Below are 25,664 nucleotides of genomic sequence, written 5' to 3'. Positions count from 1 at the left end.
ATCATTTTATGTGGGCATGAGCACCAACCAACTGTCCTCTATCATCAATAAACATTGCCAAACTGCAACCAAAAGTAGAGGTAATCACCCAGTGGTGGAACACGCTGCTGAGCACAACACGTTCAATTTCTGCTTCACAACTCTTGCCACCTGGACCCTTCTGCCCAGCACAGTTTTTGTGAACTAGTAGATGGGAGCTATCCTTGCAACACATCCTTTGTTCTCATAGTCCTCCCAGCCTGTCTCTGATAACCTCATCTTCCCCTTTCTCTTCTGACACCTCCTCCCAATCCACTCCCCCACGTCAGGGTCATCGTGTGCTGCATGAACTCACCAGCTCTGGCATTAAAAATTTTGTGTACCCATCCCTTCCACTTGCTGCCTCTGCCTCCCGCACTCTTATCTTGCATGCTTGCTGCATCCCTCAGAACTCTCAGCCACCCTCCACAGTCCCTCATCCGACACAATCCTCACTGCAGTGTATCTGCTGAACTACTGTCCTGGCATTGAGTATTCACGTGGCATCAATATATCAATGTGCACACATCTCTCTCTCTCTCTCTGTGTGTCTATCTGTGTGTGTCTGTATGTGTGTGTTTTTGTAGCTCAAAAAAAGATCCATCCAAAAGCTAGTGTAGTTGCTATTCTCTTTTGTACATCTGTCAATGGCACCTTGCCGTTACTATCCGATGAGTTGTTATCTTTACTTATATATCAAAATGAGAATTGACTTGAGAAAACTGTCAAACTGCAAGGAGACAGAACTGGTGGCCAGTACTTACTTAACATGTTGTTGGTTTGAACAACTCCTCATTTCCAACCCTAACCATCTTTCCTTCCTGACAGAGAAACTTAATTCCAAATACTGAAACTTCCCCCCACCCCCCTCCCTCCTCCGTGCACATGCACACATGCTTGTAATTTTATATTTTCTCAAATGAATTCTCTTTTTGATAGCCGTAAAGAGAAAGTACCCTCAACAAAATTAATCTTCGATATTGTGGTGAGTTGTTCTACATGCACACAGTCTGGTGTGCTGGTGGTCACCAGTTCAAATACAATCATCAGCAGATATCCAGAATGAGATTTTCACTCTGCAGCGGAGTGTGCGCTGATATGAAACTTCCTGGCAGATTAAAACTGTGTGCCCGACCGAGGCAAGGGTCCCGAGTTCGAGTCTCGGTCGGGCACACATTTTTAATCTGCCAGGAAGTTTCATCAGCAGATATGTTATTAAGTATTTATCATTTCTAGAAGGTTCTTGAAAATTTTTATATTTGCAAGGTTTGCTTATATGTATTCAATGTTTGTATAAATCGCAGCACTCTCGATCCATGAGACAGTTCGGTTGTGTCTGTAATAAATGTGCTTTCAATGGTAAGTGTTGTACTTCACTGATGACCCTATTACATGGTCTGGACTTGATAGTACTATGACATGATATTGGCAGAGATGCCACGGCTCCAATTAGGTAACACAAAAGCTGTCATCTATATGGACAGGTGCCAGAATACATGCAGTATATCATTCGAAAAGTCTGTAAAGTCAGGAGACCAATGGATTTCAAGCCAGAAGCAGGTCAACTGCAAATGAGGCACCCATCAGTGTTTTCCACAGATGCTGGCCCTGACTCCAAGAAATTGCTGAAACGATTCATCCAAGTCGACAAATAAAACAGGTGGGATGGCTTGATGTGTTTGGCAAATGTATATTTTTTACTTGGATGGCACAGCCTATAAGTGGTTCAAGAACACTGAAGAGAAGCTCAATAGCTGGGAAAAATTCCAGTGGCAAACAACAGCAAGTCTGCTTAGCTGAAGAACAGGGCCCAACATCATGGTTAAATGACACAGCCTTACATACAGAATGTTTTGCTCTATGGAACATTTTGAATCTGAAAATGACAGAATCTGACAAAATCTCTCATTTGATGAAAAGAGTCACAGAAGATATGTTTAAAATTCTTCTGGTAAAGAATGCCACAACAAAGGAAGAATTTATCATGAAGTGGTGCCCCTGCTTTGAAAAATACAAAAGGAAAAGAGTTGGTTCAAAAGACACAACAACAAAGTCTTGAATGTGATCCCTATGGCAGTTGCAGAAGACCACCATACCCTCACCTCTCTCGTTTGTTGGGTAGTAAGGGAAGAAATACAGCTGTTTATGACAGCCAGTGAAGTTGGAGTGAGTACTGAGTCATGGTGATAGCTCCTTATTGATTCTTCCCTGCCTTTCATAGTCGTGTGTTTATGGCATCACATTTCCCTCTGTGTGTCAATTCTCCTTGTGAAGCAACATCTCTGGGGGTTCATCAAGGATGGAATGGAACACGGAGGGAGCCAGTATGATGAAGGCATGTGAACAGCTGGGTATGGTGGACCATATGACTACCAGTGGCAGCTATATTTCTCAGGTGCTCGTTTTGGTCATAGCCTTATCCTTTCTCGTCTGCTGCAATTTTTGAGGGAGACAGCATCCGGTTGTATGATTTCCATTCGTCTTGATGTCTGTTGCCTTACGATTTAGGTGATTCAATGCTGTGTGTGACTGGATATTTAGTGCTGCCCTGACAATATTCAACTTGCCTTTCCCTTCTGCACCTTTCATGTACAGTGGTCTTACTAAAAGAGCGTTTGGCTTAGTCTGGTCTTCGAGGCTTCCTGGAGGGCTGAACTCAATGTGATTACTGATTGAGCCTCTTTCTTTGTTTATGGGTATTTTTTATTAATCGGGTATTTGTGCCTCTGAGTGCCTCTCTAAAGGTGATTTTCTGTGTTATTTTTTGAATGTGCAATTTGTCGTTATAGTGGCTGAAGGCAGTTATTTATCCTTTTATTGTATTGGTGATTACTTTGAAGGTTGCCCTGTTTTATTTAAATATTGGTGGCCACCCTTTTTTAATAAGTGTGCTCTTAATTGAAGTTTAGTCCTTTAGTATTCTATAAACAATTTTGTTGTGTAAGTGGCTCTGAGATTTCTTATGGATGGCTACATGAAATTTTGATTGAACTGAAACGTTTAATTAGGCATGTGAACACCTGAGGCTGAAGTCTATCAAATTTACTTGTATTTTCTGCTGCTGGTTATTTTAGCAGTTGCCTTTTTTACTTTTTTTATTTGTGGGCAAGTGGATTTAAAACCTGTATGTCTAATGTGTATGCAAATTGTGTTATAGACTTCCTTGCTTAAGGTGCTGCGTGAGCAGCTAATGGGCATGAAAAACTGTTCAGTTTCAGTTCTGTGGAGGTAAGCTCATTCCTTCTTGCCTTATTTTAATATATGCTGTCAAAAGGCTTGGTGGCCTGACAGTTATTGGCTGTATTTGTCACTGAGCCTCTAATTATAATTGTGACTAATCAGTTCGTTAAAGCTTGAGCCTGTCTTAAACTCATATGTTCTCTTTTCTTGAATAGAGATCCTTGTTACGACAGTTAAAGGTAAGTTGCTGCTCTTTGCTATGTTCATGTAAGGGCTTCATTTGTAATTATTAAAACTGCATCTTTGGCACTCACATATTTAGTGCCTTTTGTTAATAGCACTAACTTGCCTCAGCTTGCAGCTGACTTCTCTACGCCTCACAGGTGTGGGGACCTGTTAATGTTATGCACAGCCTTGTTGTCTGTTAACTTGTGTCGTGGCGCAGGGGATTGGCCTAAGCACGATAACTCAGGCCATCTGTTGGAACGAGCAACTTAAGTTCTCTTGTGTATTTTATGCCCTATATTCTTATTCAAAATTGTACCCTTTCCCTCACAACATCTTGTTTGTTAGAGTTTTAGAATTAAGTAATTGTACTGTGCCAGCTTTCTCTCAATGATTGGGAACTCAGGGTTTAATTGAAGGTGTTTCTTTTAATTGGCTATAGCCTGAGCTGCCAATGTACTGCTTTTACCTTGTATCCTGTACAGGCAATTTAGTGTTATTTATTTAAATTTTTTTTATAGAAAAAGTGGTGAAATATGGAAAAAATGTTTTAGCAGTATATTCGCTTCTTTTTTGGTATAAGGAACTGTTAATGTTATTATGAAATAACTTGTTGTCTTTTAGAAATAACTGACTGATTATAAATTGTAGCAGTTTCTGTGATTAACACAGTTTGGTCGAGTGCGAACTGAATGAGGAAACAGGCCCCCAGGGCCTCATTTTTACCATTTTCTTAATGTGAAATGCTACTGTTCTTTATTGTGTTTATATCTCTGTTATACATTTTGACATATTTGTCCTTTGGTGGTTGTTTGTTGAAAGGGAGTCTGATCACTACTTTATTTAATATTGTTTGTTGTTATTTGAGTAAATGTAATCAAACAACAAATGACATTATTACTCTGGATTGCCCCCTCATGCTTCCTTATCCTTACGGCAACCAGTGAAGTCGGATCAAGTATACAAGGCATAGTGGCCATGAATGTCAATCCCATATGTCAGGAGGTAATAAGAGAATGTTGAAAAGGTGTATCAATCTTTAGCAAATGCAACGTGAAGAATGTATTTGGCCAACTCGAGACTTATGCCGTAGCTGTCAAATGACAATCCAGCATCTGACCACTGTAATGCCCTGCAGAAGAGCAGACATTTGGAGGACAACATGCCAGTCTGTTTTCGCCGTGGATACCCTGGACATATCATACACTACTGCAAAGAAAGAAAACGAGTGTTCGACAATTATTATGCTGCAAGAAGTCAACCATCACAGCAGTTCTATTCACACCAGACAACTATAGGCGATTATAGTCTACATGTGGGATGAAGGACTTTGCCATATTCTGGACGAGGTGGCACCCTCCCATCACGCCATAGCCATTTACCAAAGACATACAGAGGTACAGGCTGCTCTCGCCTAGCCACCAAATTCAGGAAAACTTATGGATGTGAGGCTGCCACAGATGAAAATCCTCCATGGGTAACAATCATCAAGATGGCAGCAAATCGCATCGACACTCACCCAGTCAAGGTCCATGTCGAATCAGGGGGCTTCTTTTTCTGTTATATTGAATACTTATCATTGCCAGCTAATGAAGACTGTGTTTCAGGATATGAAAGCAAGTGTGCTTAACAGTTCAAATGCGAAATACATCCAGCTGACAGGAACACTTATTGCTAGAATAATTGTAAAAGACAGAGCATAGCCCTTCAAATTTGTTTTTTTAACACAATTTAGCCATTATGATTATTCTCAGATTAGACTTCTCGTCAGCATCACAAGCAGGCATAGCATGTGCAAGGTCAGAGATCCAAATTGATGACATTATTCCAATAAACACGCATAACAAAGATTATTCTGGGCGAATGTCTGCCACTTAAGACATCGTTAACTTGCCGTCATCAACAAGACTAGTTCCAGTCACCAATCAAGATGTTCAGTTAAACTGTGAAGCTTTTGTCAATTGCAAAATGCTACTCATGCTCACAAAGGATATCCACATGCCAGTGAAAATCACATGCATTGTAGGTGGTCAAGATCTTTGGATCACTAGCTGATACAAGCAGCCACAACTCATCCCTAATTATGTGCGCATAGGAACAGCCAAGCCAGTCCTGGATGGGCAGCTCAAATCTACTGACAAAGAATTGTGCTTCACTGTCAGTGTGCGCACAGAGAAGAATCTACATAGGTGTTACGAAGATTATAGCATCTACATTCATTCAGTTGGCCAAACAGCTTTGAAACCTCTATCAGGACCTGAAACAAGATCATGGATGCAGAATGGCAGAAATCAGTTATGATGCTACTGGAAAGCAACATGGTAAACTTGCTGTGGGTCCCTCGTCACACAGGTATTATTGGTAGTGAACAAGCTGATAGCCTAGCCGGAACAGTGGCAACGACCCCATTTGTTCAACTGCAACCTGTCCTATCACCAAGTTGATGATGAAATCTAAACATGTTGTTGCAGGATGTAAAATTTTCGATCATCTACAGAGACATGGCAAAACCATATTTAAAGAGAAGTTCTGTGATCCTACACTTGAACAGGAGATAGATTAAATTCATGATAATTTTAATGACTGGTCATGGGAACTTCAAGAAATATCTATAAATAATGACAATGCAGAAGGCAGCTCCTAAATATAGACTACATGGCGAGAGGGATGAAACCACACTCTAATCTTCCAATGTGAAGCACTGGAGTGCATAAGACACAAAAAATTTGTGTAACTAATTGAAAGGGGCAAAGTACTTCTGAACTACAGACACACAAACAGGCTACTGACAAATTGAAGTTAATAGAGAAAAGAATGCCTTCATAACTCCCGATGGCCGATAACAGTTCAAACTTATTCTGTGTGGACTATGCAATGTTCCATCACCTTCAAGCACATGATGCTTTGACACCTTACATAGATGATGGATCTTTGCTATCTGGATGGCACTGTCATTATTTTAAAGACTTCTGAAGAACACATAACCTGCCCGACAACCGTGTTGAAATGTGTTGAGACTACAGGCCTCAACCTCAATCTGAACAGTGCCTCTTTGTTGCTCAAGCAATAAAAACTTTGGGGCTAGTGATGGAGTCAGTCCTAAACAAGAGAAACTAAGTGCAGCCAAAGATTTTCCAGCTCTTCAACACATTCCTGATGTGAGAAGTTTTTGCAGAATGTGCTCATATTACAGGCTGTTCACAAATTATTTCTGTACCAAGGCATATCCCCTGCAAGAACTACTGCAGGAAGACACCAAATTTTTCTGGAAGAGGTGCAAGAAAGATCTTTCCATGTTCTTAATGAGGCACTAACATCTTCTCCAGTCCTAGCTTAACAAGAATGTTGAGACAGAGTTTCACACCGACACTAGTAGGTACGGGATTGGTACATTTCTAGTAAAAATTCGGGAAGATGCTGAAAAGGTAATAGTTTTTGATTCCACAATACTAGTCAAATGTGAGATGAACTACTATACAAACAAGAATGAATGCCTTGCCGCTGTTTGGGCCAACAAGTTCCAACCATATTTATTTGGCAAACCACCACTTTCTATGCTGGCTAACTAGCCTGAAGGATCTGTTGAGTTGACTGGCGAGATGAGCACTGAGGCTTCAGAAATACATTACAGTAGTATACAGAAAGAGACGCAAACAGGATGCTAGTCAGCTTTCAAGGAATCCTTTGGTGGAACACAGCAGCATAAACAAAGTCTGTCATCAGTGCATTAAATGACACTGCTGCTGAAAAGAGGGAAGATCCAGTATTGCTGAAAACCATATAGTACTTGAAGGAACAGGAAATGGCCAAAAGTGAATTCCAATTAACATTGTGATCATAATGTGAATATCCTCTAGTGCACTCATACAGACCCTTAAAAAGATCTATATCCAGGGTGCTGGAGTTGGCTCCAAGGAGACAGTGTGAAACAGTGGGCCACTATTTCTCCTGAAGGGGGAGCAATGCCGGAGCTAGGCTGCATACCTTGTGGAGTAGTGGTTAGGGTCACTGGCTGGAGTGCTGCATGTCACCAATTCAAACTACACCACCAGCAAATATTTGTTATTTAATATTTATCATTTCTAAGAAGTCCTCAAAATTTCTTCTGTTTATAACATTTGCATATTCTGGAATAACATGTTTGTATAAATAGCAGCAAATCTACCCAGGAGTTCAGTTATCTTCTGGCTATATGTTGGTGTTCATAATAAATATGCTTTCTCTGCTAGGTAGTGCACTTCATGAACAATCTTGTTTTTAGATTGGTAATTGATTGTGGTTACAATGTGACAGGGTACGGTTTTCAGAAATACTTAGCTGACTCACAGTCAAACAAACTAAATCAGTAAGTGTTAGCTCTTGATTGTCCATGGGTTCGTTAAAGACAAAAGGAAATCTGTTCATCACAAAACTGCATTTATATCACAGTTTTTTATTGCCACTGAGTGCATGTGTGAATATATAAAAAATAAAAATGAGGGTTTTACATTAAGGAAAAAAAGAGGCAGTATTTCATAGAAACTAGATAACATACACCAAGTCTCTCAGGAATAAATACTTACATTTTTTGGACAACGACTTTTGCAGGATTGAAGCATACTTCTGGAATCCTCACTGGCGTTGATCCATTCACTGCAGCGTACAAAAAGTTGGTTGAGAGCACAGTGGCATCGGAGGCGTATCATTTGTGGGCAAGGTGCACAGGAGCCAGGATGGCATGGCTTTGGACAGATGTGTGAGCAGCCTTCAGGACGGGGTTTTGAGCATCCAGCTTCACACACTTCACATGTCTCCCCAGCCTATTGAATATCATTAAACAAATGAATAACATAGTATAGTTGTCAGAAGTTGTTTCTTACAATTACTTATGTTTAGTGATACATAATAACAAACATAACAGTATGGAACAAAACAGTTGTCTTCTTGCCTCACCCTAACCTATAGGTCCACTAAAAGAGATACAGAACAAATTGTAATATGAATTACAGCAGGGTTCAGCATACTGTTATATGCTGAAAGTTGCACTAGGTGAAAGAACAGCAGGTTGGGCTATAACAAGAAGCATCACTTGTCAGTTTCATTTTTTATCCCAGGTCAGGAGGAAAACACTATAAAATCTAAAAATCAATTGTACTTAATCTAACAGATTGTCAACTTTTACACTCATAAACATTAAGGATGACCAATATTCACCTGCTTGAAGAACTATGCACATTATACAATTTACTTTGTTTGACCCCACAGGAAACAACTTTTGATAATGATGCGTAAGTGGTTTTATCTAATAGTATACATCACAACTTTTTTAAGGAAGACTGAGAACTAAATTGTGCTTCAAATTCAGGCCAATCAGGAACAGCCCCCCCCCCCCCCCCCTTTTTTTTACACAGTTGGTTTCATGCAGCATTGGTTTCATTACTTTGAGCAATTGCGTGAAGTACAAAGGTGGATCACATAAAAAAGCCCTTTATAACAACTGTTTTCTCCATCTGAACGAACCTCAAAAGGCCAAACGGTTCGGATGAATTGCCATGTCATCCTCAGCTGATAGGCGTCACTGATGCAATATGACAGAACATGTGGGCAGCACACTGCCCTCCTGGCTATTGTCTGTTTTTATGACGAGAGCAGCTATTTCTCAATCAAGTAGCTCCTCAATTGGTCTCACAAGAGCTGACTGCACCTTGCTTAGCAACATTGCTCAGCAGACCCTGACAGTCACCCAACCAACTGCTAGCCAGGCCCGACAGCACTTAACTTTGGTGATCTAACGGGAACCAGTATTACCATTGCAGCAAGGTCATTGGCCTAACAACTGTTTTAGTTAAAAACAATTCTAATTTCTGTTTTGTTATCTTTGTACATGATAAGCCATCTTACTGATACTCTTACTCATCAACCAATTTACGATGACATTTTCAAATAAAGTGTGAGGGCATGGCTGAAGTCAATTGCACATGAACTGTTGCCCCTCTGTTTTGGCCACGAAGAGCTTTCCATCAATAACTTCCCCGAACAGCCCAATAGTGCATCAGTCACATAGTGAGGCAATTGAATTATAGGACTGATGTTCCTCTACCAACGGATAACTGCTTCTCGAATTTCGCCAAAAAAAGAAAATATGTAACCTCCCTTCTTATACCTTGTGAGAAGCATGTTGGAACAGCAACTCATGCAGATTTGTGCTCTTCCTACAGCAACTTCGAAGCCCAACAAGCTGACACTTTTCAGAATACCAACTCATTCCTACAGCTGAATGCTTCCATAATTGACTTGAGGTTTCCAAGAGATTTCAAACACAACCAAGTGCCAATCATTTCTGATACTTTCACATAGAATTTTGACATTTTGAACAGTGTTGTTGATTTTTTTTTTAAGGCGCAAAACAATTGAGGTCTTAAGTCTCCACGTCATAACCTTTGAACACCAATAAGTAAGACAAGTTTAAAGTGACTGTATGTTAAGCCCAATCAATGGAAGGAAAAAGAGGTAAAAACAATGACTCCTCCATATTGCTACAATGGATAAAAAGTAAAATGCAATTGACAGCCCGCACGTCATTCTCTAAATTGGACGATAACATACACTGGAACGTAACGATTAAAAATAGGCCATTGGGTCAGGAACTGGCAGAGTGTCAAAGGTTGAGGACAATGAGCATAAAATAGTGGGGGATTGCTATGTTAACGAATGGTGATGGCTATAACGACAGCGCCCAATATGCAACCTAGCTAAAATGATCTCCTCGTGACAAAAGAGGATGAGAGGGGGTCAGCCAAGCCATTGGGAGAGGTTTAATTCCCTGGAGCTTGTTCCCATGAAGAGAAGACCAGGGTTGATGCCAAAATGACACCATCTGCAGACATACAGCAACACGATCATCTGAAGGAGTGGAAGAGCTAGCAGGTTGAGGTAGGAGAACTGCAGCCTTGGCAGCAGCATCAGCAGCCTCATTTCCCATCAGACTGACATGACCAGTAACCCACATGAACATCACAGTGGCTCCATTTACAGCGAGTAAGTGGAAGCTTTCTTGGGCCCATTGCACTAAGGGAGAGACTGTGTAGAGCACAGAGAGGCTCTGAAGGACAATGAGAGAATCAGAGCATTTGACAAAATTACAAAGCCTGTGTCACTGAATGCACTGGGTGACCTTATAGAAGATGAGGAGCTCTGCTGAGAAAAATTGTGAAGTGTTTTGGAAGTCCATACCAAAAATGGCTGACGCCAAAGACAAAGGCACACCCAACACCACAGTTGGTCTTTGCTAAGTTGCATGTGAAGGTCAAGAAACTTATAGTGACAGATCGAATCCTAACTAGTGTTCTTGGGAAATGAAAGAAGTCCAAGATGAACACCAGCTGCCGCATGAAGCCAAAGTGCTGAAGGATTTACACCCATTGGGAATGTGGCAGGCAGCGTGAAGTTAATCTGCCGGAGCAGAAGCCAAAAGTGAATTCCAAGAGGTAACAGAGAAGAAGGGCGTCACCCATACTGGTGGTCAAGGGAGTCATCTAAAAAGAGGGCATATGATGGGAGGCCAGGCATGGAAGATAAAGGGCATGCATACCTGCTGAGGAGGACGTTGTGCCAGTATGGCAGTGGTAGTTTGGCAACTTCTGCATAGAGACCCTCAACCAGGCTAGTGTATAAGGCACCAGTGGTCAAACGTACTCCATGATGGTGGATAGTGTTAAGATGGCATAAGCTGGATGGACATGCAGAAGAATACATGAAACACTCATAGACCAGTTTCAAACGAACAAGTGATCATAGAAACAGAGGACGTGGTTTGATCTGCTCCCCAGGATGTAACGCTTAGGACACGCAGTGGTGCTGATGCAGGGTTGATGCAAGTGGACCCCCCTCCCCCCACCCCCCCAAATATCTCCTCATTATATCTTGAACTCTTTACAGCTAAGCTCCATGTGGGGCCAGGAACTGTTACTTTTTCAGAACTGTGCATGTAAATAGCTATGAATTTTGTTCACGAAATGATGTGTTGTGCAACCCCTCCTCAAGGGAGCACAGAAGCTCACACGTCACACGTCTAGTGGGTGTGCAATTTAATGATGCTCATTTATATTTGATCCACCTTATCAATATGCACAACAACGGCCAATGGCAACTCCTAAAGATAATCAGGGATCACCATCACTCTACAAGGTATACTGCTTTAAACAGAATTTTACCCTTGCAAGTTACAGAGGAGTAAAGGGTGAGCACAAAGACATTTGTACGGTCAGCCTGTGTTTGCCCTGTTTCTGTTCTTTCAATTACACATTCTTGTACTTGAAACAATGAAAACTCCAGGTTGTAATACCAACAACATAAGGAAAAAGATAAGATTGCTACCCACTGTAAAGATGACATGTTTTGTTGCAGACAGGTACAATACACAAGTAGTTTTGGCCAAAGCTTTCTTCAGAAAAGGAAATACATATACATTCATTCACACAAGCAAGCACACTGAGCACACCTGACCGCCATCTCTGGCAGCTTGGACCGGAGATGGTGGTCATGTGTGAGAGGTATGCTTACTTGTGCAAGTGTGTGATTGTGTGTGTGTGTGTGTGTGTGTGTGTGTGCGCGTGTGCTTCTTCAGAGGAGGATTTGGCCAGAAGCTAAATGTGTAACCGTCTCTTCGTTGTGCCTGTCTGCAACTCAACATGTCTTCTATACAGTGAGTAGTAACCCATGTTTTTCCTTATATTGTTGACATTCTTGCACTCCACTAAACAATATTCTGCATTAGCTATTCTGGCTGTATTTAGTCATTTTGCAGAGCTCAGGTGATCTATTCCACAGTTTCACATGGAGGAATAGTATTGGAACATTTATAGGGGGCAGTTGTGTTAAAGTTATGATAAGAATATCCTTGTAAACTTTTTAACAGTAATTTCATTGTAATGTATATAAGTCCCATAATTGCCCATTATCAATGTAATTGCAAAATAATAATTGATCAACAACAGGCATATAAAAATAGCATAGACACAAAGATTCACAATAAAATGAAATGAGAACATGAATCATTTTAAAGGGAGTACTAGATTACAACAATTAATAAATAGATTTAGATGTGTGTCTAAATCTTTATTTATCACAGTATTAACATGGGGATTGATTACCTCTGTCTCAGATTTTGCGCCTACAACTTCATGACATGGTAGCGTACATGTATGATTGCCACAAGCCAAGCGACGGCCACATGGACGTTGACATGAAGATGGCTTGGCTAGATGACATGGCCAGTCACTTGTTTCATGACCACCAAGACAAGTTACAGGCATCGGCACCTGTAGGAAAAAAGCATTTTTGACGTATATGATGCATGCCCTAATTTTTTTAATAAGACTTAAATAACAACAATATGAGTTCCATTGGGATTTTCCATTGTTTAGCAAATGGATGGAAATGGCTTCTTCATATATATATATATATATATATAAACAATATAATGGAAGGAAACATTCCACGTGGGAAAAATTATATATAAATACAAAGATGAGGTGACTTACCGAACAAAAACGCTGGCAGGTCGATAGACCACAAACAAACACAAACATACACACAAAATTCAAGCTTTCGCAACAAATTGTTGCCTCATCAGGAAAGAGGGAAGGAGAGGGGAAGACGAAAGGAAGTGGGTTTTAAAGGAGAGGGTAAGGAGTCATTCCAATCCCGGGAGCGGAAAGACTTACCTTAGGGGGAAAAAAGGACAGGTATACACTCGCACACACGCACATATCCATCCACACATACAGACACAAGCAGACATATTTAAAGACAAAGATGCTGTAACTTACCAAACGAGAAAGCGTTGGTATATTGATAGACACAACAAAAAACACACAAACACACACACAAATTTCAAGCTTTCACAACCCAAGGTTGCGAAAGACTTCTTTCCGCTCCCGGGATTGGAATGACTCCTTACCCTCTCCCTTAAAACCCACATCCTTTCATCTTTCCCTCTCCTTCCCTCTTTCCTGACGAAGCAACCATTGGTTGCGAAAGCTTCACACAAAATTTAAGCTTTCGCAACCAACGGTTGCTTCATCAGGAAAGAGGGAAGGAGAGGGAAAGATGAAAGGATGTGGGTTTTAAGGGAGAGGGTAAGGAGTCATTCCAGTCCCGGGAGCGGAAAGACTTACCTTAGGGGGAAAAAAGGACAGGTATACACTCGCGCGCACACACACATATCCATCCGCACATACACAGACACAAGCAGACATTTGTAAAAGCAAAGAGTTTGGGGAGAGATGTCAGTCGAGGCAGAAGTACAGAGGCAAAGATGTTGTTGAATGACAGGTGAGGTATGAGCGGCGGCAACTCGAAATTAGCGGAGGTTGAGGCCTGCTGGGTAACGAGAAGAGAGGATATACTGAAGGGCAAGTTCCCATCTCCGGAGTTCTGACAGGTTGGTGTTAGTGGGAAGTATCCAGATAACCCGGACGGTGTAACACTGTGCCAAGATGTGCTGGCCATGCACCAAGGCATGTTTAGCCACAGGGTGATCCTTATTACCAACAAACACTGTCTGCCTGTGTCCATTCATGCGAATGGACAGTTTGTTGCTGGTCATTCCCACATACAAAGCTTCACAGTGTAGGCAGGTCAGTTGGTAAATCACGTGGGTGCATTCACACGTGGCTCTGCCTTTGATCGTGTACACCTTCCGGGTTACAGGACTGGAGTAGGTGGTGATGGGAGGGTGCATGGGACAGGTTTTACACCGGGGGCGGTTACAAGGGTAGGAGCCACAGGGTAGGGAAGGTAGTTTGGGGATTTCATAGGGATGAACCAAGAGGTTACGAAGGTTAGGTGGATGGCGGAAAGACACTCTTGGTGGAGTGGGGAGGATTTAATGAAGGATGGATCTCATTTCAGGACAGGATTTGAGGAAGTCGTATCCCTGCTAGAGAGCCACATTCAGAGTCTGATCCAGTCCCGGAAAGTATCCTGTCACAAGTGGGGCACTTTTGGGGTTCTTCTGTGGGAGGTTCTGGGTTTGAGGGGATGAGGTAGTGGCTCTGGTAATTTGCTTCTGTACCAGGTCGGGAGGATAGTTGTGGGATGAGAAAGCTGTTTTCAGGTTGTTCGTGTAATGGTTCAGGGATTCCGGACTGGAGCAGATTCGTTTGCCACGAAGACCTAGGCTGTAGGGAAGGGACCGTTTGATGTGGAATGGGTGGCAGCTGTCATAATGGAGGTACTGTTGCTTGTTGGTGGGTTTGATGTGGACGGACGTGTGAAGCTGGCCATTGGACAGATGGAGGTCAACGTCAAGGAAAGTGGCATGGGATTTGGAGTAGGACCAGGTGAATCTGATGGAACCAAAGGAGTTGAAGTTGGAGAGGAAATTTTGGAGTTGTTCTTCACTGTGAGTCCAGATCATGAAGATGTCATCAATAAATCTGTACCAAACTGTGGGTTGGCAGGTCTCGGTAACCAAGAAGGCTTCCTCTAAGCGACCCATAAATAGGTTGGCGTACGAGGCGGCCATCCTGGTGCCCATGGCTGTTCCCTTTAATTGTTGGTATGTCTGGCCATCGAAAGTGAATGAGTTGTGAGTCAGGATGAAGCTGGCTAAGGTAATGAGGAAAGAGGTTTTAGATAGGGTGGCAGGTGATCGGCGTGAAAGGAAGTGCTCCATCGCAGCGAGGCCCTGGACATGTGGAATATTTGTGTATAAGGAAGTGGCATCAATGGTTACAAAGATGGTTATCGGGGGTAACAGATTGGGTAAGGATTCCAGGCGTTCAAGAAAGTGTTTGGTGTCTTTGATGAAGGATGGGAGACTGCATGTAATGGGTTGAAGGTGTTGATCTACGTAGGCAGAGATACGTTCTGTGGGGGCTTATATAAACTGAAAGAGAGGAAACTTAGAACTATGGAATGATCAAAATTGAGGTAAATATGTGCTATAGAAACATGACACTATATAGTTCTGGACAGTATACAAATAATGAAAGGAGTAAAGGTAGACAACTATTCACCACATAATTCAGGGTTTGAGTGGTGGACAGGAACATAAAAGACTAAAATTGTCACTAAACTTTTCGACATGTCTTTCCACACACATTCATATTACACTCTACCAGTTGACTACATTGTTACAGTATTACAGCCCGACTGGCTTAAACGCCGGAGCAATGTGCTTAGTAAGATATTTCCGTTTTGTTCAGTTAGCTCTGCGGAAGTACTATGCCTGAAAGCTTAGTAATAATTTCACTCTTATTTATGTGCCTGTCAAACATGCAGTGCCTTAATGATATGGTATGTAGTTAGTTACCTCCACTACTCCTATTATTACTATAAAATAAAATTTTATGAACTAAAACTAGTCCTGTCCAGCAGACATTCATTACATTCACTGATGTCCACAGGATATTTTCCACACAAACTGTTGGCATACAACATAGAGAACAAACAACAGAAATGATGTGATTTCTAAGGTTATCTTGGTGTGACAAGATTGAGGGTATGTTTTTATGGTTTCTAGCTGAGTTGAGGATTCTGTTTTGATGACTGGCCTCATCATCTTTCTCAGGTCCTCTGAGCAGTGCTCAATACCTGGACTCAAAGCAAACTGCTGTGAGACAATGTTTGTGTCACACCCAAATTTATAATCAAGGTCAATTAGACTGATATTATTCTACGTTTGAACATTTCAACTATGTATCCAATAAGGGATCTCATCATACAGCAACATCAATGCTGGTGTACTCCAAGGTCAGAGCTGGAGTCAGTTTCCTACATTCTTTTCACAGCTGACATATCAGTCACGGGCTGCATTCTGCTGGTACTGTGGCAGGCCTCATTAAGCTTGTGTGCTTAGATGAGACATACCATTTGGATGGAGCAGAAGTAATTGGATGGTGCACAAACATCTGTTAAATTAGTCAATTCCAAGATATGACAAATCACATAACCAACCAAACTCTGAAGTGCACCTAGCATTCAACACCAACAAAAGCAATGCCATTATCATCAGCCTTTCGGATAATACAGCCAACCTACAAACCATACACATTCACGGTAATACAGGGCAATGGAGCACAATTGTGCATTCCCTTGGCATCACACTGAATACTCAGTTAATGTGAAGCCAGTATGTACTAGAACTGCAAGGGAAGGCATATGTTCCTTCCAAATGCTGCTACCTGCCACAGAACTCACATCAATATTACTGGAAAACTTTGACACCATCTTGTACAGGTTACTGCTCTGTCTGGTCCTGGAGAACAGCATGGTAAAGCAGAGGAATTCAGAGGGCTTCCACAACCAGAATCGTGCACCTGCCAGTGGTAATTCCCAGGGTGTAACTACAGCACATCACAAGTGTTCCTCTCCTAGAGAGATTTTTGGGAGACAGCATAGTCCTTTTACAAGAGAGCATGTCAGCTCAGAGCTTCATATCCAGGCACATGGACAAAAATCTGCCATGGTAGCAATGGCAGGTCTTTTGAACAGATAACCAACACCTAAAGAATGTGTAATTAAAGGAATTACAATTACAGATAATAGACAAGAAATTATAAGCACAAATCAGGCAGCATAATCAAAATGGAAGATAAAACTGGAAGGCTGTGGACTTAAAACACATTCAGGTCATACTGAACATGACCCTAAAAGGATTCCACTGCTTGGCAGTGCCTCTTACACCTTGGGTTTTCTTTAAGAGAAACACACACACACACACACACACACACACACACACACACACACACACACACACACACATCCCTTGTAGTATTTTGGCTCTGACTGATGAGATGATTGGAAAGATCTTGATAATTTCAGTGCCAGATCCCAATGCTTGTTTAAATTGATCTCTCTTTGTCTGCCCATAAAATTTTCAAACATGCTTATTTTGATGACCACCTTAATTCTACCTTCCCAGAGACTGGAGAGCATGCATGACTATGTCTTATTGTACTTCATTTTGTGATTATATTCCAAGGAGAGAACTTCCATTGGTGATTTGCTTGGTTGTTTCAGTTAGGTGCATTGGTGCTTGGACCTCTCCTCGACTGTTTATTTATTTATTTGTTGTATTTTTTTTTTGCATGGAGACACCAACTGGTGTCTTTTGCAAATGTCATAGCATTTTTTTTTACAAGTTTAGTACAGTCATATATACACATGTGATTACATATACATGATATAGATGTACCATTGTACCTAATAAGCCACAATATTGGGTGTTACATCGTACCTATTACAAATGTTCAGATTTAAAGACCAAATATGTCTGCTTGTGTCTGTATATGTGTGGATGGATATGTGTGTGTGTGTGTGTGTGTGTGTGTGTGTGTGTGTGTGTGTGTGTGTGTGTGTGTGTGTGCACGCGCGAGTGTATACCCGTCCTTTTTTCCCCCTAAGGTAAGTCTTTCCGCTCCCGGGATTGGAATGACTCCTTACCCTCTCCCTTAAAACCCACATCCTTTCGTCTTTCCCTCTCCTTCCCTCTTTCCTGATGAGGCAACAGTTTGTTGCGAAAGCTTGAATTTTGTGTGTATGTTTGTGTGTCTATCGACCTGCCAGTGCTTTCGTTTGGTAAGTCACATCATCTTTGTTTTTAGATATATTTTTCCCACGTGGAATGTTTTCAGTCAGTATCGACCTTAGATGGTAAACAATATTATTTACAACAAAAAAAAAAAAAAAATTCAGCTGGCCAGCATTGGCCTGTTTCCAGTCAGTATCAACCTCAGACAGCAAACAATACTATTTATAGCAAAAATACTTCAGTGTTGAGCATACAAAATCATTCAGGTGGTTGCTACCTCCAGGTATCACATCTGCTTTTGTAGAAAAACAAATGTTGCGTGCACAGAGAGAGAGAGAGAGAGAGAGAGAGAGAGAGAGAAGGTGGGGGGGGGGGGGGTTCTTTTTCAGTCACAGTTCACCACTTCTGTGAAGGTTGTCATTTCATGTATAGATGTGCATGAAGTAGGGGTGACAAGTGTTTGCATGTTTACATTTTCCAGAAATGTAATATAACAATGTTTCATGTTCTCGTAAAGTAGGTGTTTATACTTCTTGTGCATAATGCCAGCTAATTGTAAGTTCAAGATGTGTATGGTTTTATTTATTGTTTGTAATGTATCTGACATTTTGTATACTATTGTTTGAATAGTGAAAAGACAAAGAAACTAATGAATAAATAAGTGTCAAGTCACAGTGTGCATGTAGCAAATAACTGTCAAACCAAGAATATTACACAGCTAGGTTGAAGTCCAAGCAGGAATACATACAATTTTTTTAAAGAAGTAATTTTCCTGCATGACACTGTATTTATTCAAAATAAACCCTTTATTTCATTTTTGATTAACTAATTTTTCCTCTTTGGGCATTATCAAGCAACATCACACAAAAATTATGCAGTATGCTTTCAGACTGTCATGAGACACAAGCAATGTGGCAAGAATAATATGTACAGAGTCACTAATAAGAATGCAACACCACCCTGCGTAAGCATGGGCACCAAAATTACAGATGTGAAGTTCTGCACCTGGAAATGAAAAGAGAACAACCTGTACAAGTGTTTACTCACTGTAACACCATGCACAATGCATTAAAATAGGGCAGAATGTCTTAAATAAAATCATACTGGTGTGGTCAACATCTTAAAATCAAATGGCAAGAATGTCTACAAACTCAGGAACAGAACCTTGTTATCAACTGTTCCATTATTATTAAGGCCTCTATTACATGCAGTTCTTTTCACACTGCTTTGTGGACCATGATGTGATGAAAGCATATAAAGTAACTTTTTGTGTGATGTCACTTGATAATAAGAGACTTCAAATATTACTCATACAATAAAGTGTATGCATCAATTAAAAAATAGCCTCACTCAAGAAAATTCCTTCATTCAAGAAATTTTATGTGACTGTGGAACCAAACATAAAAAAGTACACATCAGACAACAGCTTGCTGAGGAAAAGAAATAGGTCAGTATTCCAAATATTGTGCGCAAAAATTATTTGGCTATTAATCTGAAAGAAGTATTTTTTTACTTCTGTTTTGGTAAGTCATATTACAAAAGTAAATTTCTTTTGCTGTTTTGCTAAATGAGCTTTTTAGTTTCCTAGATTTTCAACATGTTTACATACCACACAGTCTGGACAAGATAGGTCCCTTAGTTCAAAACGCGGCTCTACTTTTTCCCATGGCCCCGCAGGCTTCTTGTCAGTTTCAATCTTAACTAGGACGGCCGAGTGGCAGGGAGCAGGGCAGAGGTGACCACAGGCCTTGTGCTGACGTTCGCATTTCTGCTTGCACGGAGGACAGTCACCGAAGTGGCACTTGTGTGGTGACTGTACTGGATGATGACACAGAGATTCCAACCTACACAGAGATAAATCTGTAATCTCACACAATAAGTATACTTACATTCTTCGATTATATTCTTACAGACACAACCACCACTCATTTGTACTGGTACATCAGAAAGCCAAGTCTCACAAGTTATAATATGAATAGTGGATTATGTAAGCTTGTAGTTTAGCTTCAACAAACATATCTAAATTTTTGCTTAAATTTCTTAACTTTGTGGCCTCTTTACGATTGTTAATGTTGTATAATGGCAATTATCATTTGATAAGTCGATCAAACAGAAGGAAAGGGCATTCCACATCCTGTACGAGCACATGCCTGCATTCTGCAGTGTTTGAACTAACATTCAGCTTGAGGACAGCTTTACTTTTGTTAATGACTCAGTTACACATTTATAGAGCCATCCCTGTTTGATGAACTTACTGACTCTGGAAACATAATGTCACTAATTATTTTAACTATTAGCAAACAATGTAACGTAATACACTCTTGCAGGTTACCTTACTATATGCCTGTCTACTGTTAATTATAAACATATGTATTTTATTGTACTAAAATCACACTAAGTGAGAACCTGCAAGTAAACCCTTACTAAAATATCTGATAAGTCAAGACTTATATTCTTTGGCTTGTTTTGACCAACACATTAGTGTGGTTAGTTTTGTATATTTAGATTTAATGTAGCCTGTATCGTTGAAAGTTTGTTTAAGTGCTGATTACTAGTGCAGTGAGAGGGTTAAGGTGAAAAATATATGATGTGTGTAGCATCTGAATAAGGAGTAGATGAAAGCAGACAGTACGGGGCAGTGCCACAAATGTAAGACACACGAATGTGTCCATCTGGAAACAATAAAGCCACACATTAACATGAATCCTAGGAGTAGGTTGTAAAGACAAACTTTTTCTGTGAAGTGTGCCTGGTATACGATAATTTCTGGATGAAAGACACAGCAATGATAGAATTTGTTCCAAGTTGCAGTTTACAGCAGTGTGGACTATAATTTATAGACTAATTTTTTAATACTTGCTCTGAGACACTTCTTTTGTGATGTTTTGAACTTACAACATGGACTGGGTGTAGGTACATTAAACTTTGATAAATATTTCAGTGACCCATGTGCGGGTTTACTGGCACCGAAAATTTGATCAGGCAGGACATTAACTTGAGACTTCTGAATTATTAAACCAATTTTGGGACATTACTATTGTGGTTCCATGCATTTGTGTTAAGTCATTGCGTCCACTACTACATATGAAAAAAATCAACTGCTCTGTTGAAGATTGGTTCACCATACCTCACCTACAATCAATTTAGCCATACTCTTGCATTTCTACAATTACATCACTATTTAGGTACCTGCAATATCAAATTTCAGGAAAACATTGTGGCCTTCATTGTCAATCCTTCACAGTCAGCAGCCATGGCTAATTTTATTCGTCATACATTATTCCTCAGATCTCTTGGTTAGCAGCTTCACAACTGACTGATTACAGGATGTGAAATAATTTTTACTACAGGCTGGCAAATCACACGATTTGATGTTACTTAAATAAAAGAATATCCTACAAACAGCATTAAACAGTACACATACTAAATGCAACTAGTTAGATCAAAAATCATCTAGTCCATATCCTCATCCACAGCACCACTATCAGCCCTTTGGCATCCACGACTTGTCCATATTTTTCCATGCATTACAGTCTTCAGCCATACACACCTATGTTCCTCCTGCATGTTTTCTACTGTAATCATCTACTTTCCATTTAATCATTTTCCTTGATCCATCTACCATTGATGGTTTGGTTATAATGACCAAATCATCTCAGTGTTATTTTCATTACTGTTACTATTACACATTCCATTCCAAGTCTGTTTCCCCATCCATTAATTATCTTTATTCTATACACTTTGTCTTCAGTTTGTTATAGCTTAAAAGTGAAGTTGTCCTCAACCTGCCGAATTGTTTGAACTCCACAGATTTTGTTACACATGATGTTACTGGATGTGGTATGCTTTTGCCTTCCTCCAAATTGTTAACTGACTTAATCAGACAGTTGTAGGGGGGGCCTTCAGTTTAATGTGAACCCCAAACAACAGTACAATTTCTCATTTTTTGCCAAAAACAAAGTGTTACGAGAGCGAAGAAGAAGAAAGAAAGGCACTCCAGTAACAGCATAGCAGCTGGGAACTAAACCCCCCAACTTTGGATTTGTAGTCTGACATTTATCAACCCAACCATAGAACACAAATATTCCACACATGTAGCATGAACTTCAAATGAACCTATAGCAACCCACATTTTTGTCACCAGTCGGTATTAATCACATTTTACAAAGAAATTGTGAGATGAGGTATGGAGGCATACTGAAAACAAAATCCTGAGATACTGTAAGTTAATACTTATTTGAAAATGAAATCTATTTCACAGTTCTGTTTTTCTTATATAAAATGATAAACATTAGTTAAAATGCAATTACTGCCATTATTTCCAAGATAACAGTAACAAGTAAAGAACATAAAGTAACATATTAATTTTTTTTTCAGGCACCTGCATAGTTTGAAGCACCGTGGTGGTTTTGTGTGTTTCTTCCTACCACAAGGGACCGTTATTGTAGTGCTTCCACAACGACATTTTACTTCAGCAGTTAAGGGACAGGGGTAGCACTGCCCCCTATGACAAATGGATGCACATTTATGGTTCCCACACGTCAGTGTACGTCCACAAGGCTTTTCGCAGGGCGGACAGTTACCATCACAGCACTGCAGAATGAGAAACAATTACATTAAACACATGTTCAACGCATTTGACCTAAAAGACTGAGTTCATATGCACTTTCATATTGGAAGCTTTACAGTAAGGATAAATATAATTTTTCATATTTGATAAAATTTGAGACTGGTAAGTACAAATATTACAATTACTGACAGCTAAAGCTCCAGTAGATCATACACCATACCTTGCGGTTACAAGGATGGCGAAAGCAGTCCTTCACTCTCTTGCATTTTGTGTCACACAGAAATTCCTTTTTACATGGCTGTTCTTTAGTATGCAGTCCACACCGGCAGGATTTAGTAATCACTTCAAGGCACTATAAAAATATTATTACATCAGAAAAATCCTGAAACAGCTCTTATAAAGAAATGTAAATCATCATCTTCCTACACAGCAAACAACATAGGTGAGAGCAAATTTGTGCCAAGCACTCAATCAGATCACCATTTCCCAAATCTCAGATTGAATACCTTCTAGGTCAAAAATTATGTTTTTAATAATGTAGCAATGTAGGTACAACCTAAACCTAAAACACAAACATGTAAAAAAGTGTATGTAAGGATGAGGTAACTAATTTTTCCAATTTTAGAAATCAGCTACTTCACAAATCCCACTATTCAACTCGTGTAAATGGAGAAACATACATGTCACTGATGACAGCACTGTCATCTTCATTAATAAGTGAGGGGGAAAGGACTCCTTCCGATTAATTTTTGAGATGCCTTTGAGTCAAACAGGAAATTATGGATTCACTGTACAAAGTTCGCCTGTGGATGTCTTTGAACTGCAAGTTATTGTTCAACATGGAGAGGGGGAGACAGACTATTTTAGTGAAAATGAGGAAATGATGTTTCTATGTAATGTAACCTCCCAGTATAAAATACAATTATTTACAGAAAAGGATCTATTCACTCATGATAGACAATTATGTTTCTTGTAGGACAATGTTTGTTTACTGGTGACAGGAAAGAACTAGAGAAAATTTCCCAAAATGCTTTGCATAATGGCAAAGCTTGCTTAAATAATCAACATGACTGTAGCAGCTGTCTGCATGTTTAGTTTAGTCACTTTTTTTAAAAAAAATCTCAGATTCCAAGATTTTATTGCTTTAGCAATCTCTACCCAAAATTTTTGAAAAATATTTCTTAACATTGAAACCACACCACAAACTTGACCTGGTGCTTTCCAAAACTGGCATAGCCTTCCCATACACTGGACCACAAAAATATTGATTTCAGAGACTGCAAGAGAATATATGCTTATTTAATTTCTGTATTCTATCCATATTAAATTACAAATGATAGAATGCAGTGTGACGTAGTACTTTGTTTCCTTTGACACACACACACACACACACACACACACACACACACACACACACACACACAAAGAAAGAAAGAAACAGTCATTATGAATGCAGACAAGTTTTCACCAACTTCTTTAAAGCAATAAAAGAAAAATAAAGGCACAAAATATGACCATGTACCATTAACAATTCCTTTTCAATTAAATAGAAATCAATGAAATCCAAAACCAAATTAAATTGTTTGCCATGAATTGCTAATGATCTGCAGAATGCAGTTAGTTTAATTTTCTTCATCTCTTCTAAAATGGAGAGTTGAGTCTGCAACTGCAACCCTTGATATTGCTGTTAAGATTATCCTCACGCATAATTGAGTGCTGAAATGTGGTTCAGTGTTGCTTGGAAACATTTATTAACCCTCTAGATATTCGTAATATACGGCCAAGTCATATTGTGATGTTGCAAAAAAGTGCTGTAAGTGTAGGTGCAGGTGTAGGATGTTGTTGTTGTGGTCTTCAGTCCTGAGACTGGTTTGATGCAGCTCTCCATGCTACTCTATCCTGTGCAAGCTTCTTCATCTCCCAGTACTTACTGCAACCTACGTCCTTCTGAATCTGTTTAGTGTATTCATCTCTTGGTCTCCCTCTATGATTTATACCCTCCACACTGCCCTCCAATGTAAAATTTGTGATCCCTTGATGCCTCAGAACATGTCCTACCAACCGGTCCCTTCTTCTTGTCAAGTTGTGCCACAAACTCCTCTTCTCCCCAATTCTATTCAATACCTCCTCATTAGTTATGTGATCTACCCATCTAATCTTCAGCATTCTTCTGTAGCACCAGGTGTAGGATATGTCCTGCTAATATGCTGTCCGAACTGTTACAGACAGCTCACCCATTGATATACAACTCTCACAATTGGTAAAATGTACCAACATTTCTATATTTTGCTGCGTGAGCTGGAAAACTAAAATCATTCTGTGAGTTTGCTGAGGTACAATACAAAAAAACTTTTAGGTCACAGTAAAACTAGATGGTTATTTCTTCCTCCAGCTGCTGAAATAATTGCTCATGTCTTTCAACCATTAAATTCCTACACCTGTCCCTTGACAAGTGTCCTATTCCCCTGAAGAATTTTTTCAAAAATCCACTTCTCTTCATCACCTTTCAGTTCCTTTCAACCTAGTTCAGTATTTTTGCTAAAAGTATTCTGTGCACTGAAAATGACAACACTACTATAATTGAAGTTGCTGACAAAATAAATATGTTGCACAATAAATTAACCCTTTAACTGCTCTGGAAGTGTTAACGTGCACGTCTTTGTACCTGTCCCTGTGTGCTCTGAACGTGTTTACGCCCACCACCAGTTGTCCTACCTGGTAGAAGGACCTGGTAGACAGGTACAAAGGGGTGAGCACTAACATGTCCAGAGCAGCTAAAGGGTTAAAAGCCAGGAAACCTGAAAGATTTTTGACAGCTGCAGTAAAACAGCAGTATGAGTACAATCAGGATGACACGCATTTCATTTTTCATACATCTAATCAGAACACCCGAGAACAGGATCATCAGGAGAATAATAGAAAAATTGTGGAATAGTAAGTGCAGCATTAAGTGGATTACAGAAATCAAGGAAGATATGGATGAGCTACAGATTACATTGGAAGACCTAAGAAACAAAACTGACAAAATCAAGAAACTCACAGACAAATAAACCAGATTGCAAACAAGGATCAACAGACAATAAGAAGGGTGGTTTCCGATGAAGAAAGAAGGACGAGATCCGAGAGAATGAAGTAGTACTGGGCTGGAAGGAA

At 40.1% G+C, this 25,664-nt stretch overlaps 1 protein-coding gene across 1 annotated transcript in view; it reads right to left on the bottom strand.

Moving 5' to 3' along the window:
* LOC124795085 (NF-X1-type zinc finger protein NFXL1) overlaps positions 1 to 25,664 on the bottom strand; it is a 102,009-nt gene that overhangs the window by 19,556 nt on the left and 56,789 nt on the right. Inside the window, exons 7-11 of the mRNA XM_047258910.1 lie at positions 22,732 to 22,863; positions 22,323 to 22,534; positions 19,551 to 19,785; positions 12,555 to 12,722; positions 7,986 to 8,222 (exon numbers count right to left, since the gene is read on the bottom strand). Of these exons, the coding sequence (XP_047114866.1) occupies positions 7,986 to 8,222; positions 12,555 to 12,722; positions 19,551 to 19,785; positions 22,323 to 22,534; positions 22,732 to 22,863 (984 nt within the window). The remainder of the gene's footprint in view (positions 1 to 7,985; positions 8,223 to 12,554; positions 12,723 to 19,550; positions 19,786 to 22,322; positions 22,535 to 22,731; positions 22,864 to 25,664) is intronic.

Source organism: Schistocerca piceifrons, chromosome 4 (genome assembly GCF_021461385.2).
Source record: "Schistocerca piceifrons isolate TAMUIC-IGC-003096 chromosome 4, iqSchPice1.1, whole genome shotgun sequence".
In the NCBI taxonomy this organism is placed as follows: Eukaryota; Metazoa; Arthropoda; class Insecta; order Orthoptera; family Acrididae; genus Schistocerca; species Schistocerca piceifrons.
This window is presented reverse-complemented; position numbering and strand designations above follow the sequence as displayed.